We start from the raw sequence: 13,892 nt of genomic DNA, 5'->3' as shown, positions 1-13,892 counted from the left end.
TTTCAGCTGTCCCTTGTTTTCAAAGACATCCCTCAGTTCTTTCTCAAACGTATGCATGTTTCTCCCAAATGTGATGACTCTGATGTTTTACTGTTGAACAACATAAATGTAAGAACTAGTGACTATATTTTTTCCCCCTCTGCAGTGCCAAGTCCTAGTCCTGTACAGGCTGGTGCACATTTTCAACTCCATGTCCACTGTGAGTAGTTCCACACACTAGAATTGATAGTCTGGATAAAAATAAGCACATGTGTAAATCTTCATAGAAGAGGGATTTTATTTTTGCAGCAGCAGTAGCAGCAGCAGCAGCTCCAGTTTCCTTCATTAATTTTTCCTCACCCCTAGCAACAAGGCACTGTTATTGAGCAATAGGACAATCAGGTTGGTAGGAATGGACAATATTCACATTTTCTAAAAGAATCTTTTTCTTATGTACCACTTCTTGGGTTGCAGGCCATGTCTGGGGCTGAAAGCTAAGATTCCTAAATGATTCCATGATTCTACACTTTTATTCCTAGCTTCATGGACTTCAACTCCTTTTATTTTTAAAACAATTGCAACATTAACAGCTCTTGCAATTTTATTGCAAATCTCACATAATTTGATATCTTTCAGAAGGCCACAGTTCCTGGAACCTTGTGATTTTTGACGCAGCAACAAGCATGGATTTCTCTGCGGCATGTGAGTATCCAAAACAAAAGCCTATCAAAGGTTCGAAACGGACATTTTAAATTCACTTCCTGCACTGTTACTGTGACATGACTGGAGCTGATAGAGATTAGAATGATGTCCTGTTATGCCTCTGGGTGTTTTTATCTATATATGCAGGTTCCTGACCAGTCAAACCTTAAGATCTTAGTGCTGCTAAGCCCTTGTGCCTGCTCAGAACCTCACTTGAAATGCAAACAACCTTTTCCTGAAATTCAGGCAGTGCAGGTTCACACAGTCACAAGCTGTGAGACGGTGGCAGTGTGCCGGCCACAGTGGGGAAGACCATATTCCATGCAGAGTGCCTGCCATGGTAAATCTGTGTCTGAACTTCAGCAAATTTTCGTGGACTGTATATTTTGAGGATCATCTCCACTTGCTATGAATACTCTGGGTTTGAATTAGTGACTGAAGATGGGGCAGTCACCAAAGACGGGAAAGGGAGCAGGGTACCCACAAAGGAAATAGGGAGGACAGATTGCAATAAAGGGCAGAGCACATTAAGGAAGAGGGAACTAGCAGGACTTTTCCACCCTAAGAAATGCTGATTTCCTTTCTGCCCTTTAGGGCTTTGGTGTGACCAGTGTGGACACGCACAGTCTCTTTGAAGTCAGAGAGAGCACTACGTCCTAAATGTATGCCCTCTGACAGCATTGGTGGCTTGTGAAATCTGCCTCCCCACCTCTCTCCTGTGGTTTGTAGCTGCCATGGCATGGTAGGGCAGCTGTTTGTCTTCCCATTTGGGAAGCACAGGAATAAGTGTAGTGGCTTCTGAACTCTTCCATGGGGAACAGATATTAGACGGCTCCAGGGCAAAGCCTTCTTGCTGGCCTGATGTATGTTTGCTTCTAGGGTCTCATCAACAGGAAGCTGAACACGAGCCAGCAGTGTGCCCAGGTGGCCAAGAAGGCCAATGGCATCCTGGCCTGCATCAAGAACAGTGTGGCCAGCAGGAGCAGGGAAGTGATCCTTCCCCTGTACTCTGCGTTGGTGAGGCCGCACCTTGAGTATTGTGTTCAGCTCTGGGCCCCTCAGTTCAGGAAGGATATTGAGGTGCTGGAGCGGGTCCAGAGAAGAGCAACCAGGCTGGTGAAGGGACTTGAGCACAAGTCCTGTGAGGAGAGGCTGAGGGAGCTGGGGTTGTTTAGTCTAGAGAAGAGAAGGCTTAGAGGTGACCTCACCACTCTCTTCAACTACCTGAAGGGAAGTTATAGCCAGGTGGGGGTTGGTCTCTTCTCCCAGGCAACCAGCAACAGGACAAGGGGACATGGGCTCAAGCTCTGGCAGGGGAAGTTTAGGTTAGATGTTAGGAAGAAATTCTTTACAGAGAGGGTGATCAGGCATTAGAACGGCCTGCCCAGAGAGGTGGTGGATTCACCATCCCTGGAGGTTTTTAAAAAGAGATTGGACATGGCCCTTAGTGCCATGATATAGTAATTGGAGTTGGATCAGGGGTTGGACTTGATGATCTTGGAGGTCTTTTCCAACCCAATCTATTCTATGATTCTATGATTCTACGATCTGCTATGAACCAATACACTAATGTCCAAGTTTCTAACTCTTGGGCATCTTGATGTGCCAATGGGCCGCCAGACTCCTAGCAAAAACTTCGAAGGGCCAAGGAAAGAAGAAGCTCCAGGACCTCATCATAGTGAGAACCTATGGGAACTTATGCACACCATTGTAGGGCTGTGGAGTCCCATGGTCATTCAGGAATACCCAGCTCAGCTGCTTATGGGTTCGGCTTTGCCGGCAGTCTCCACACCAGCTAGTTCTGGGAACACTGTAGCCCCAGTAAAGGATCCACACAAATGTGAAGTGTTAGAAGATGTGTCTCACCCAAGCCAGGCTGCCCTGGGGTGAGGCACCACTCAGTAACTTTTTCATCTCCATAGTGACATGCAGGACCCACATCTTTCCAGAGGCACCCTGAGCACTGTTGCTCTGCAGAAGACCCAGGCACAGTGTGATGACCCACCCTTAAGGGGAAGGAATTACCCAAGATTCATAAATGCTCGTGGTTGAAAGGAACAACAGAAGTCAGAGGGTCTGCAAACAACGCGGTTGATTTGTAGACCAAGTAATTTGCTTCAACAGTTCAACCTGTTTGAGAGACCAGGATGGGTTAGATAACACCTGGTGGTGTCCTACATTTTGTGTCATGTATGGGCCAATTTCCTCAAATTCCGGTGTCACTGTCCAAGGGATGCTCGATGTTTGCTTAGATGTTGTTGGTCGTGTCAGGGTAAGTGTAGTTTCGTTATTTTTGGGAACTACTATATTAAGCTTGAATGTTAGGGCAACCTGGGTTCCATTTTGTCAGAAACACACTACAGCAACAGGTTCAACCAGGGTAAAGGTGGACAGGGCGAAAGGGGGCGGCGGTGGAGGGGGGGCACAACCACGGGCCCTGAGGGGCGGCGGGCACAGCAGGACAGGTCCCTTACGTGCCTCAACCTTCCTCCGGGTCTCACTTGGCTCCTGCGTTGGAGACGCGCCCCCAGGTCCCCCATGACGGTGTCGGAGCACGCAGACCCGTCCCCACGCACCCACCCAGCCACCCTCGGGCCGGACAGCGATCCCTCCGCCAGCTCCGCCGTCTCCCTCCGCCGCCCCCGGCGCCGCGGCGTGGCCCGCGCGAGCCGCCGTAGCGCTGGCGGGCCGGGCCGGAGAGCGGCGGGCCGGGCGCGCCGCGCGCTGCCGGGGCTCGGCGGGCGGGTCCGGCCGCGGCCCCCGCGCCTCCCCGGCCCCCGCACTGCGGAACCGCCCCCTCGCCGCTGCAGCCGCCGCCGAGGGTACGGCCCCCGCCCCGCCCGCGGGGGCGGCCCGCGCCGCGGCCCCTCCTCGGGGCAGGCCGGCTGCATGGGCAGGAGCTGCGGGCACCGCGGGCGCCGCGCTCGCCGCTCCGGGGCGCCAGGTAGGAGAGGGTCAGCGCGGTGAGGAGGGCTGGGGCGGGGGAGGAGGCGCGGCCCCTCTCCCGCAGTGCTGCCGCCGCAGGGAGGGGGCTGGCGGCTGTGCCGGCTTGGACGTGTCTCTCTGCCTCTCCTCTCTCCCCCCTTCTCTCTCTCCCTCCCTCTCTGTCTGTTTCTCTTTCCCCCCCGCCCCCATTTTGCACGGAAGCCGGGAGGATATCTCACTGCAGGCTCTGCTTGCATCTCGCTTCCCCCCGCACCCCCCGGCCAGCGTCGGCGCTCCGGGAAAGGTGAAGGTTTTGGCCGGGGGTCTGTAATCGTTGGCAGCAGCTCCAGTGCCTCCATGATCCACCTCATAAATAGGGGGTGGGGGGTTTGGGAATATTATATGCCTTTAGTATCTGGTATCGCACACTATATATTTGTGTGCACTTAAAGCGGAGATAAATTTGCGAGAGTTAAAAACTCTGTCGTGTCTATTCTCGGGGCCCTTCTGCAACTCGGCGTTTAATAGTCGAGTATAGTATTGTGCTTTCCAGCCTGACTGTGAAACATAAGGCGAAATGGATGAGTATGGAGCAAAAGCAGGAGGCTGGATAGGCTCCCTTAATGGACTTCAGTGGTGGGAATTTGTGTCTTTGTCATAAGATGATACTGAAGTGTAAAACATCTAAATTTTGGATTTGGGAACTGTTTTAGGTGTGCTAATTGATACTGAATGGATGATAATTTATGTGGAAGCCTCTGAGAATAATAATGCTGCATCCATCCTTATCATAAGCTCTCACGTTTATGTTTCTTGCAAAGACTGAGGCTAGAATTTTATTGTGAGTGTTGTATTGACCCACGGGTGCATCTTTCAGTTTAGATTACTGCTGATTTGATCCTCTGGAATCTGCGAAAGGAAAGTTTGCCAGCCTCTCTGAATAGCTTTGCAGAGTAACAGGAGTGGAGTTCCCAAGCAGAATCGCTGAGAGATATGTGAACCAGTGTGAGCAAGGCTGAGGACATCAGTATTTCTGCCTCAAACCTGGGCTCATTCCCCAGGCACAGTCTGTGTGTGGGGTGAATACCCTTGTGGCACCTGGAGATGATGTCGGTCGAAGGGTCTACGATAACAAGTCGGATCAAAAATCTACTTCGCTCACCTTCCATTAAGCTGAGGAGAAGCAAGCCTGGGAACAAGCGAGAGGATATAGGCAGCAAGGTGAGTGCTGTGTGGTGCAACTAGCGTGGTTTAACTTTGTTGTCTTAAGTTTCAATCTCTACTGATAATGCTGCTTTGGGAGACCTGGTGTAACTGTAGAATGATACAGGGACACTGATTTGTGACTGGTATGTCTTTTAGTTGGGATCTTTGCCGTGCTGCAGACCCTTGCTAAAACCTGTGTTTCTCTTCTGAAACTCTTTTTGCTTGTGTGGTATGTATCCAGTCTGTATCAGAAAGCTTTTGGGATTTCCCCCACTATGTTGTGGAGAGCTGTTACGGATGACCGATAGGAGAAATACAATGCTACCTCTTCCTCCATGTTACCAACTACTAACCTGCGTTACTGGCAGCTAGGGATACAGAAGCTGTTCTGTGTAAGCAATTGCTCTCATCCTGCAAAGGATGTTCTGTGAGCATGTGGGAGGGGAAGGATGATCTGAAAGATGAAGGATGTCTTGGAGGTGTCTGTTCTATTGGGGTCTGCGTTCCACAGGCCTGGATGTTCTTTCTTCTGTGTTCAGCTGTGCACCTTGGACCGCCTTCCTTGGGGATGTCTTCTATGGGATATAAATGGTTCTACCAGAAAAATCCATCATTCTTGGTGTTGTGAGTAATTCCTGACAGACAGTCATTCACTGGGAATTGACTGGTGTCACGAGGAAAGACTTAAACCTGGGTTCAGGGAGAACAGGAGCTGGGTGGCATTGCCTTGTGCTGACAAAGCACCTGTGAGTCAGGGCATCTTGTTCTGTCCCTGCCACCGATTCACCTGTAACCCTGGGCAAATCACTCAGCCTTTGTTTAGCTCTCTTTTCTCCATAAATAGAAAGCTTAATCCCTCCCCTTTTGAGAAGACTCACTAATAAATAAGAAGTGCTTGTAATCCATGTCTGCAAAGTGCACTCGGTGGTCTCAACACAGTAATGCTTCAAAATTTATCTCTTGAAGAGTGTGTATAAAACTTCAGGGGAAATAAATGACACTGTACCTAAAAATGGTCTTTCCCCCCCATGGAATCCTGTTGTCAGAACTCTGGTTCAGGTCAGATTTTCCCTTAAATGGCTCTTTAATACCAAGGAACACGATATTCTTGTCTGGCCATGCAAGAGCAAAACCTGCATGGCTTCCTCAAAGTTGTCTAGAGGAGAGCCCTTAGTGCTTGTGCGTGACCTCGGCGTGTGCATGCATGCTGTGTTTAATGCAGCCTGTGGACTGCAGTGAAATGGGCTTTCTAGCCACTGCTGAAGAGTGGTTGGTTGGTCTGTATTCTGCGGAGACTTCTCTTGGAAGAGACAAAAGCCACCCATACCCCCCCAAGTATGGTGGGAATTGGATTCTGGCTCTGTGGTCTGCACACTCCTTTTCAGGGCCAGGACCTGCTGCTACATACCCTGGGTATGCTCTGCTACATGTTTCATTTTGTTTTCCTTACATGTGCCTTTTGGAAGAGCTCCATTTTATCCCTTGTGCTGTCTCCCAGTGTGCTGTCAGGGCTGTCTGAGCCCCTGGAGGTGTCATGGATTCATTCCACACCATCAAATTAGGGTCTCGGGGCTAGATTTTGTATACCTTACTAATAAGAGCAGTTAATCAGTGAGATGCAAAGGAACTACTGGGGAGTTTGCTGATAGAATCAATTTGTCATTATGAGGACAAAGGTGCTGGTGTTGGTTTTCTAAAGTAATCTGCTCTGAATTAGCTCAAATGAGTTATGCTCTGCCTTCAGTGGGACAGGCAAAGGAGCAGGCAGGGCAAAAAGGAGTGGGGCCTTTACCAAAGATCTGACATATGTGGGTATCCCTCTGCAATGTGTGTGCTCCTCTGCTTTCCAAGGTGAGAAGCAGCTCTACTTTTCTAAAATAGCAGGAAACAGATCTCAGTATGCTATTTGGTGTGAGTGTAAATCCTTGGGACTAAAACTGAGCATCGTATGCTCCTGAGGAATCTTTTCTGACCTGCAGGGAGGATTTTTTCAGGCATCTTTGTCTCTTGGACTTTTTGAGAAATGACTGCTCCAAGAGAGGTGTGTAACTGGTCACATGAAAGCATGGAAGGGCCTACGAAGTTGGTCATCTCTGCTGAATGCTGCTTGGTTATGTAGGATGGAGCTGTTCATTGCGATGAGCTACTTAATTTAAGATGGACAAGCATCCTCAGTGGCACTGGCTAGACTTCCATGTGCTGATTTTCCCCTCCAGTGAAAAGTGTCCCTGGTGTCCTACTCTTTCCTTTGTCAGTGTGAGGCTTGCCGGGCTGTCTCCGTGGTTGGGGACAGACGCCTTACGCAGTTTGTCAGGTTGAAGAGAAGGCCTGTGAAAATTGCCTCCTTTCAGTGAAGCAGCTGTGTAGTGCTGGGCTGGACGTGGGCAGACTGTGGGAGGCTGGCTCTGCAGAGACCTGTTGTGCATTGCTGTGAAAGGGGGAGTGTGGGTATATAGAGATATTTTGCATGATGGCTGTGCAGGACATGCAGTGTGTTACTTGGGAGCTGTACAAGAAAGAACTTGTTTTGTGACTTTTATTAGGACTTATTTCTTGCTGTAATTAATGTGTGGTTTTACTGTACAGCTCCAGGAGATCTCTGCAGGAGTAAAACTAAGGAGCTAATCATGGGTATTAAAAATGAAAAAAAAAAAAAAAGAACAAAAAAATTGGGTCTGGAGGAGGAATGGAAGCTCTTTAAGTAAAACTTTTTGATAAATTGGATGAAGTGTTTGGCTTTTTTACTGCTTTTTGAAAATAGCTTTTTTTTTTCTTTTTTTTTTTTTCCTGGGAATCCTGATTTTTGTTGGTGCCTGACTAGTTTTATGTGTAGGCTTTTTTTTTCTGTCTTCTGATGTTCATGGCTTGGATCCAGTTTTCCTGTCCTCTCCAGATCTCTGTTTTTTTGTGTTGAACCAATATAGACATAGAGTACTGTGACTTAAGACTAGGCCTGTTGACTGTTGGGATTTGTAACGTGTCAGTGTGGCGGTTGGAATCTAAAATTTCCTCAGATAAGTTGGTTGGCCTGCATTCAATTTCTAGAGGATTACTGGCTGTGCCAGAAATCTGGCCATGCATCTGGTCACCGTGCTTGTGATTCCAGGAGAGACATGGGGTTAAAAACTGGGCACTGAGTGCCTCTGAATCACCCTGTATGAGCGGCACTATCAGGACAGTGGGAAAGCTAAGGGTTAAAATGTCCTGGTTGCTGTAGTGCCCTTCGACTTGGCTACACAAGTCTCTCTCTGCTCACAGAAGTAATGTACCTAAGCAGGTACAGTTCCTGCAGGGGCTATTTGTATTGTTGAGCTCTGCACTTGTAAATATAAAGCTCTTTTTAACTGATAAAGCTGTGCCTGTTTGGGGGGGGGCGGGGGAGGGGAAGAGTGTATGTGTTCGGGTATCCTCAGTCAAACCAGATTACGAATGTCAGTTTAGAAACAAATTGCTACAAAACCTGCTACAGGCTTTCCCTAAAACGGTAAGCCAGCGAATCAAAGAAACATATTTGGAATTTATGCTTGTTTCTTTGATCTCTCCTGTTTTTTCTAAGCTAGAAATATTTCAAGTTGCCAGTTTAAAAGAGTGCTTTGACTAAAACCTGACATTCCTCAGCAGGAAGTCATTCAGCACAGGAACTATTGTATTGTGATCTCCCCCTTCTCCAAGTGGCACGTGAACATGTGCAGCTGGAGTGGCTGTTCCTGCCTTATGATACTGGGTTGGACTGGGTGGCTCTGCAGAACCTTTTTGAGAGCTTTTTTTCTGAAAATGAACCCTGACTAAGTTGCTCCTAGGGTTTCCTGTCCTCCTTTGGTGAGGCATGGTTTGTTACTGCCAGCCAGCAGAAACAAGTATGTGTACCTCTGTGTCCTGCCAGTGAGCTTTCACAGATTTACGAGGGAAGCAGATCCATGGAAGCATGAGACCCCCTGTGTCTTGTTGTGCCCCTTGTGTTCCCAATGCAGTTCTCCAACTTCTTAATCCCCTGAGAAGCTGCGGGGCTCGGCTAAGACCACAAGCTGTTCTGGACACTGGAGAGTGGAGTAATGTTTCTGACCTGACTGTAGCTTCCTGCCTTCAGTCCACAGTCCTTTTTGTTTGAAAATATCGTGGCTTTCAACATGATTCAGTTTAGACTTCAGTAGATCAGCTGAGAATTGCTGAACCTGAACTGTAACAGAACCAAAAACCAAGCAAGTTTAGTTCACTGATATAAATGCATAAAAAATCATCACTTCCTATTAAATCACGTAAGGTGGAGCTGAGGCTTGTTGCAGAGTGGAATTCTTTGTAAGTCTTTGGGAACAATCTGATCCTGCAGCAGCAGAGCCTCCTGAGTTCCTCGTGGGCAACATTTCTCAGGGAGCTGGATATGGGGCTGAGCAGCCTGACTGTGTGGGTGAGTTACAGAGCAGCCTGTCTGATGCTGTCATAAGCTTTTGTTTTGGCAGGATTTGGAAGGGTCTCTTACATAATGATGGTGCTTTTGAGGAGCTGTTCAATGCTTTTGAGGAGCAGTTCAGTATTGTTCCATTGGCCTTCTTCATTCACTGCAGTCTGAGCAGTGCTCAGCCCACCATCCCTGGGACCAGTGCAGCTCAGGGGCACAGCTGAGGGGATGCATCTAACCCTTGTCTGGCTGTCTGCTGCTGTGCCTGTTCTGCTTCATCATCCATGGATATTGCTTGGCCCCAGTTGATAGCTTGGGATCTTTCTCACAGCTCTGCACTGTATAATGTAAACACACCCAGTTGCTTCAACAGCTTAGGGCCTGCTGTCCAGAGATAGGAGGGATTTCATGTCTGTCTCTGGTCAGACTTACAACATTGTCCCTTAAAGCAGAGGACAAAGGCTGTGTGGCTTCTCCGTAACCAGACCTGTATTTCAGTATCTGTGGATAGAGTCAGTGGAACAATGGAGAGTGTCACAGCTCAGGGGCTGAATCCTTCCCTCCTGGTCTGCTCTGGTCCCCCTTACTCCATCCTCAAATATGTTGTGCTCAAGATGACTGTGTTTGTTTGACACACAGGGTTTCCTTGTTTCATTCTTCACTCTATGAATGTTACACCTCGTCCTGAAAATACAGGGAGATCTGGCTAGCTCTCCTGGTCTGAACATGAGTTGTAAATGTGACTTACATACACAGAGCATGTCAAAGCCAGTTTTTGTGCTGGTGAACTGCAGTACCAATGTCTTTTGGTTATTGGAGGATGGTGGATATGAAAGTATATAACAACTCAGCGTATTTGATTTTGTAGTTTGTAACTGTATACATGAACCACTGTGATCCTTCTTGCCAATCTTGAAACAAGATTGCTAGGAAGATCCACCCTTCTAGCCACCCCTAAATCATGTGCTGTCTTTATTGTGAAAGACAGCGGGAAAATCTCTCCATGGCAGGGGAAGTGTGGTGGTGCGTAAACAACACAAACCAGGTCATTTGCCTAGTGGGTTTAAATGGTTCTTGTTTCCCCTGGGTGGTCATACCCTGCTTACTTAGATGGTCTTTTAGAACTGCTGTGGTATTGGCTTGTGTGTTGTTCTTCATCTCCCTCAGATGAGTTGGGTATTCTGAGAAGGCATGTGAGATTTAGCTACCCTGTCTGGAGATGCTTGTAAGCAGGTTTTACGCTGTCCTGCTGTGCTGGATAAGCTGTACACCTACAGACTGATGACCCCCTTTTGCTTGGGGGCTGTTCTGTGGTGGGCTGTGAAGCATGTGGTGTTTGCCAAAGACCTGGCTGGGATAGGAAGGTGGCAGAGGTCAGGGCTGGTCAGACGTGTTGCAGGTGGTACATTTGCTGCTTACTAGTCAGAGCTGTTGTTCACTGTGGTGCAGGGGGGGCTGGTGGAGAAAGGCGTCTTCAGACACAGTGGAAAGAGTCCTCCTTCAGAGTGTACCATCTGTTTCACTAGCTGTGTGCTTGGTCCTACCTGTGGTGTATTACCTCACTTGTTTCAGGAGGGCAGAACGGTTAAGTGATGTTGGAAGTCAGGCCAGGCTGGGCCATAATCTGCTTTTGTGTCTTTGAGGGTCTGCAAGCACCTGTAAAAGGACTTGTATGTTGTTTTACTCTCCTTTGTGTCTAGTGGAAAGTAACTACAGGGCACCACCTCCTTTTCTGGCTGAGAAAGTGGTGGTCAGCATTTTGAAGGCCTGGCAAATTGGAGTAGATATTTTGTTTCCTGTTGATCGAGTCATAGGGAGAAGTTGCTTGATTAGCTTTGGTACAGTTTTCTCTGTGAGTGTGAAAGCAACACCATGTACGAGCTAGTCTTTGGCTTTTTAAAAAGGTCTCTTGTCTTGATCTTTGGTGCCAGGAGCGGCACTTACATGGCACTCAAACAGAGCTTAGGCCTGACATTAATGCTGAATGATCCCAGTTAAGATTTGAATAACTATCACCAAGGCCAGCTTCAGTTACATTAGGCTTCTGTTAGTGCCTGATGTACCTGCCTTCACACAGCTGGAAGTTTCTGAAGACTGCAGTACATGCGTAGCAGGGTTATAACATGCTCCCTGCTCAGGTTTCCAGCTCCAGATGTGGGCTGGTCCCTGTACCCGAAACCCTGGGGGTTCTACTGAGGCTGCACCCACCAAAGCAACCAAAGTTCAACCAAAATTGCAGCAGCACCAAAGGTTGGCTACTACAATTCAGAAAAACCTTCTACTATTTCCTTTCACCACAGCCTTGCCCTGAGTATGTGCCTGTGTGTTGTGCAAGGAAAATACAACTGAGGGCTGCAGCTCTTGTAATCAGCTGTGCTGTGTGATCTGTATTCAAAAATATCGGTGTCAAGGCGAGTCATTGCTAGTATTTGTATGTTCATAGACATGGTTCCAAACTCCCACAGGAAGACTGAGGCTGACCTAAACAGCGAATCTTGGTCCTCATTTAAGATGATTTACTTAAAAGTCCCCAAACTGTGTTGTAAGTGCTGACTTCGTTCCATTGTCACTAGTGATTTCAGTGGCTCTGGTGGTGATGACTTTCCAACAGGCTCAAGCAGATTAAGCACCATAAGAATTAGAGCTGTGGAAACCCCAGTAAGCTTTGTAAATTTGCTTGTGTCCCAGGAGACCAGTACTGTTGTTAGTTACTGTGAGGAAACTGATTGAAAATAGTATTGTAGAAGACTATGAACTGCTGTTGTATTCAGAGTTTCCAAGTCAATAGCAATAAAAGCCAGACCTGCTTGTTCTCCCAAATACAGTATTAAAATTCACAATTGGTTAAGAAGGCTAATGTGATATAACAACTAATAGGAGATTTCTTACTTGATGAAATTTTAACAGTGACATTCCTTCCTTACAGTGATACTACTTTAATTTCTGCATCTCCCAGATACTTTGCACAGTTAGGCTGAAATTTCCCCCATCATGGATACAAAAGAGACTCCTTCCTCTGGAGGAAAGTAGATTATCAGAGGTTGCTCAGTAGTAGAGAGTCATAACATTAAGAAATGGCTTGAGAGAAGGAGATGGAGAAGTTTCTGAAAGAAGGAGAAAGCAACATCATTGCAGTGTCAATGGATTCAAGGATATAGACTCGTAAAGCTCTCTGCTCCTGTTCTCTCCCAAATAGGCAGTGCAAAAAACAGTGCTGCCTGTTCAGAAACCCCTCCCTGTCGACAGGCAGGCCCAGCATAGGACAGTTGTTTGAAGTGCCAGTATTGAAGTGTTAGCTACTCTCCTGTGCTCAACAGTGGTAGCCTTTGAGCTCTCCCAAGGGCTTTGAAATTGGTTGCTCACCTTTGAGTAGTGCATAAGGGGCTGCTTTCCTTTGAAGTCCTGTTTGCTTTCATTTGCAAAACAAAAAAAGATAAAAAACCCCACCATTGCTCAGACCAGGCTTTGCACAAAAGGAGCTTGAGTTCATTGCTCAGTCCCTAATGCAATCTAGATGCTAGAGTTCCTAAAACATTGAATAGGACTGAGGATGAAAGGAGTGTGTGCAAGACCTGCCTCTTTGTTTGGTGACAGCTCCTGGTGTTCAGAACGTGCTGTGCTCTGTGCTTCAGCCATGGCCATGCTGTGGGGCCATGACTGGGACCGTAAGGGGATAGGGATGGTGTCGGGGGTCTCCTGAGTGGCCATGAGTCAGGGTGTGCTTGGCTAAGCACTTGCCTAATGCTAGAAACAATTTACAAGCTGAGCTCCGACAGCTGGCGACGCTGCATCAGAAGAGTCTGTTGAATGATCCTGTCCCTCAAAGAAACAAACTGTACCAGTGAAAGGGCTTCTTTCTGCCAGTTACATTGCATCAATATTACCTTTTCTTCAAGAGCTTTGTGTGGACTAAGAGTGATGTTTTTCATGCTCCTAACCAATGCTTCTCTGCTGCTGAACTGTATAAAGAAAGAGTGAACCTCGAAACAACTGTGGGGTTTTTTGTCTTTTTTTTAATAGAGTTAAAGGTTTTGGGTTCTGTGCTCCACTCCTCAAGCTATGTTTGAGACTTTTTTTCCCTCAGTGTGAAACAGACAGGATACTTTTCCACTTACTGCAAAGTGTCCCTGCTCCAGGGCTTTAAAACAACTGCATAACTCTTTGTGTTTGGCTTATCTCCCAGTTTTCAACTAGATATAGTGGTCGTAAGCACAGTTGTTTCAAACCTGTCCTGGGAGTGTCATCCTCCTTGAGCAGCTGGATCCAAAAGCATTGCTGACTGTAAACTGGAACTGACAAATTTGGGATTTGCTTTTTTTGCTTAAGCCCATCTTGTCCCAGCTTATCTAATTTTCTTGGACTGAATCATGTCCAGACATGCTTTAAAAATGGTTCTGTGTATCTTACCCAACTGTGAGGGCTAGCTAGTGGGGAGTGTTTGCCCAGCCTGTGCCCCAAACCCTGCTATGGGAGTGGTGGTTGAAGGGAATGGGGATGACATAAAGTGCTCTTAATGAAATGTATTAACAAATATTTCTGATGAGTCTGTGATGGCCCTCAATGAATGTAGCTGTTTCTAAAAGCCTGACCTGCTTTTGAGGCTGAAATTGGGATTCCACCTTCCTCTGCACCAGGAGGATAATCTTCCTCCCTGATAATCCATGGCTCGTGCTGCCTGTCTCTT

General features: G+C 47.4%; 1 protein-coding gene across 5 annotated transcripts in view; it reads left to right on the top strand.

The window, feature by feature from the left end:
* The first annotated feature begins 3,491 nt into the window (after positions 1 to 3,491).
* The window catches only part of MAPKBP1 (mitogen-activated protein kinase binding protein 1), a 101,368-nt gene continuing 90,967 nt past the window's right edge, over positions 3,492 to 13,892 (top strand). For 3 of the 5 annotated variants that reach the window (XM_050337002.1, XM_050337001.1, XM_050337003.1), the window contains exons 1-2: positions 3,894 to 3,910; positions 4,484 to 4,827. In XM_050337002.1, coding sequence (XP_050192959.1) covers positions 4,711 to 4,827 — 117 coding nt within the window. In that variant the 5' untranslated portion in view covers positions 3,894 to 3,910; positions 4,484 to 4,710. Of the gene's footprint in view, positions 3,626 to 3,893; positions 3,911 to 4,483; positions 4,828 to 13,892 lie in introns of those variants that run through there. The other 2 variants (XM_050336999.1, XM_050336998.1) reach the window with 2 other exon arrangements.

Source organism: Myiozetetes cayanensis, unplaced genomic scaffold, assembly GCF_022539395.1.
Source record: "Myiozetetes cayanensis isolate MyiCay16 unplaced genomic scaffold, myiCay2020 scf6-25, whole genome shotgun sequence".
Taxonomy (NCBI): Eukaryota; Metazoa; Chordata; class Aves; order Passeriformes; family Tyrannidae; genus Myiozetetes; species Myiozetetes cayanensis.
Note: the sequence above shows the minus strand (reverse complement) of the source record. Positions and strands in the feature narration are given on the sequence as shown.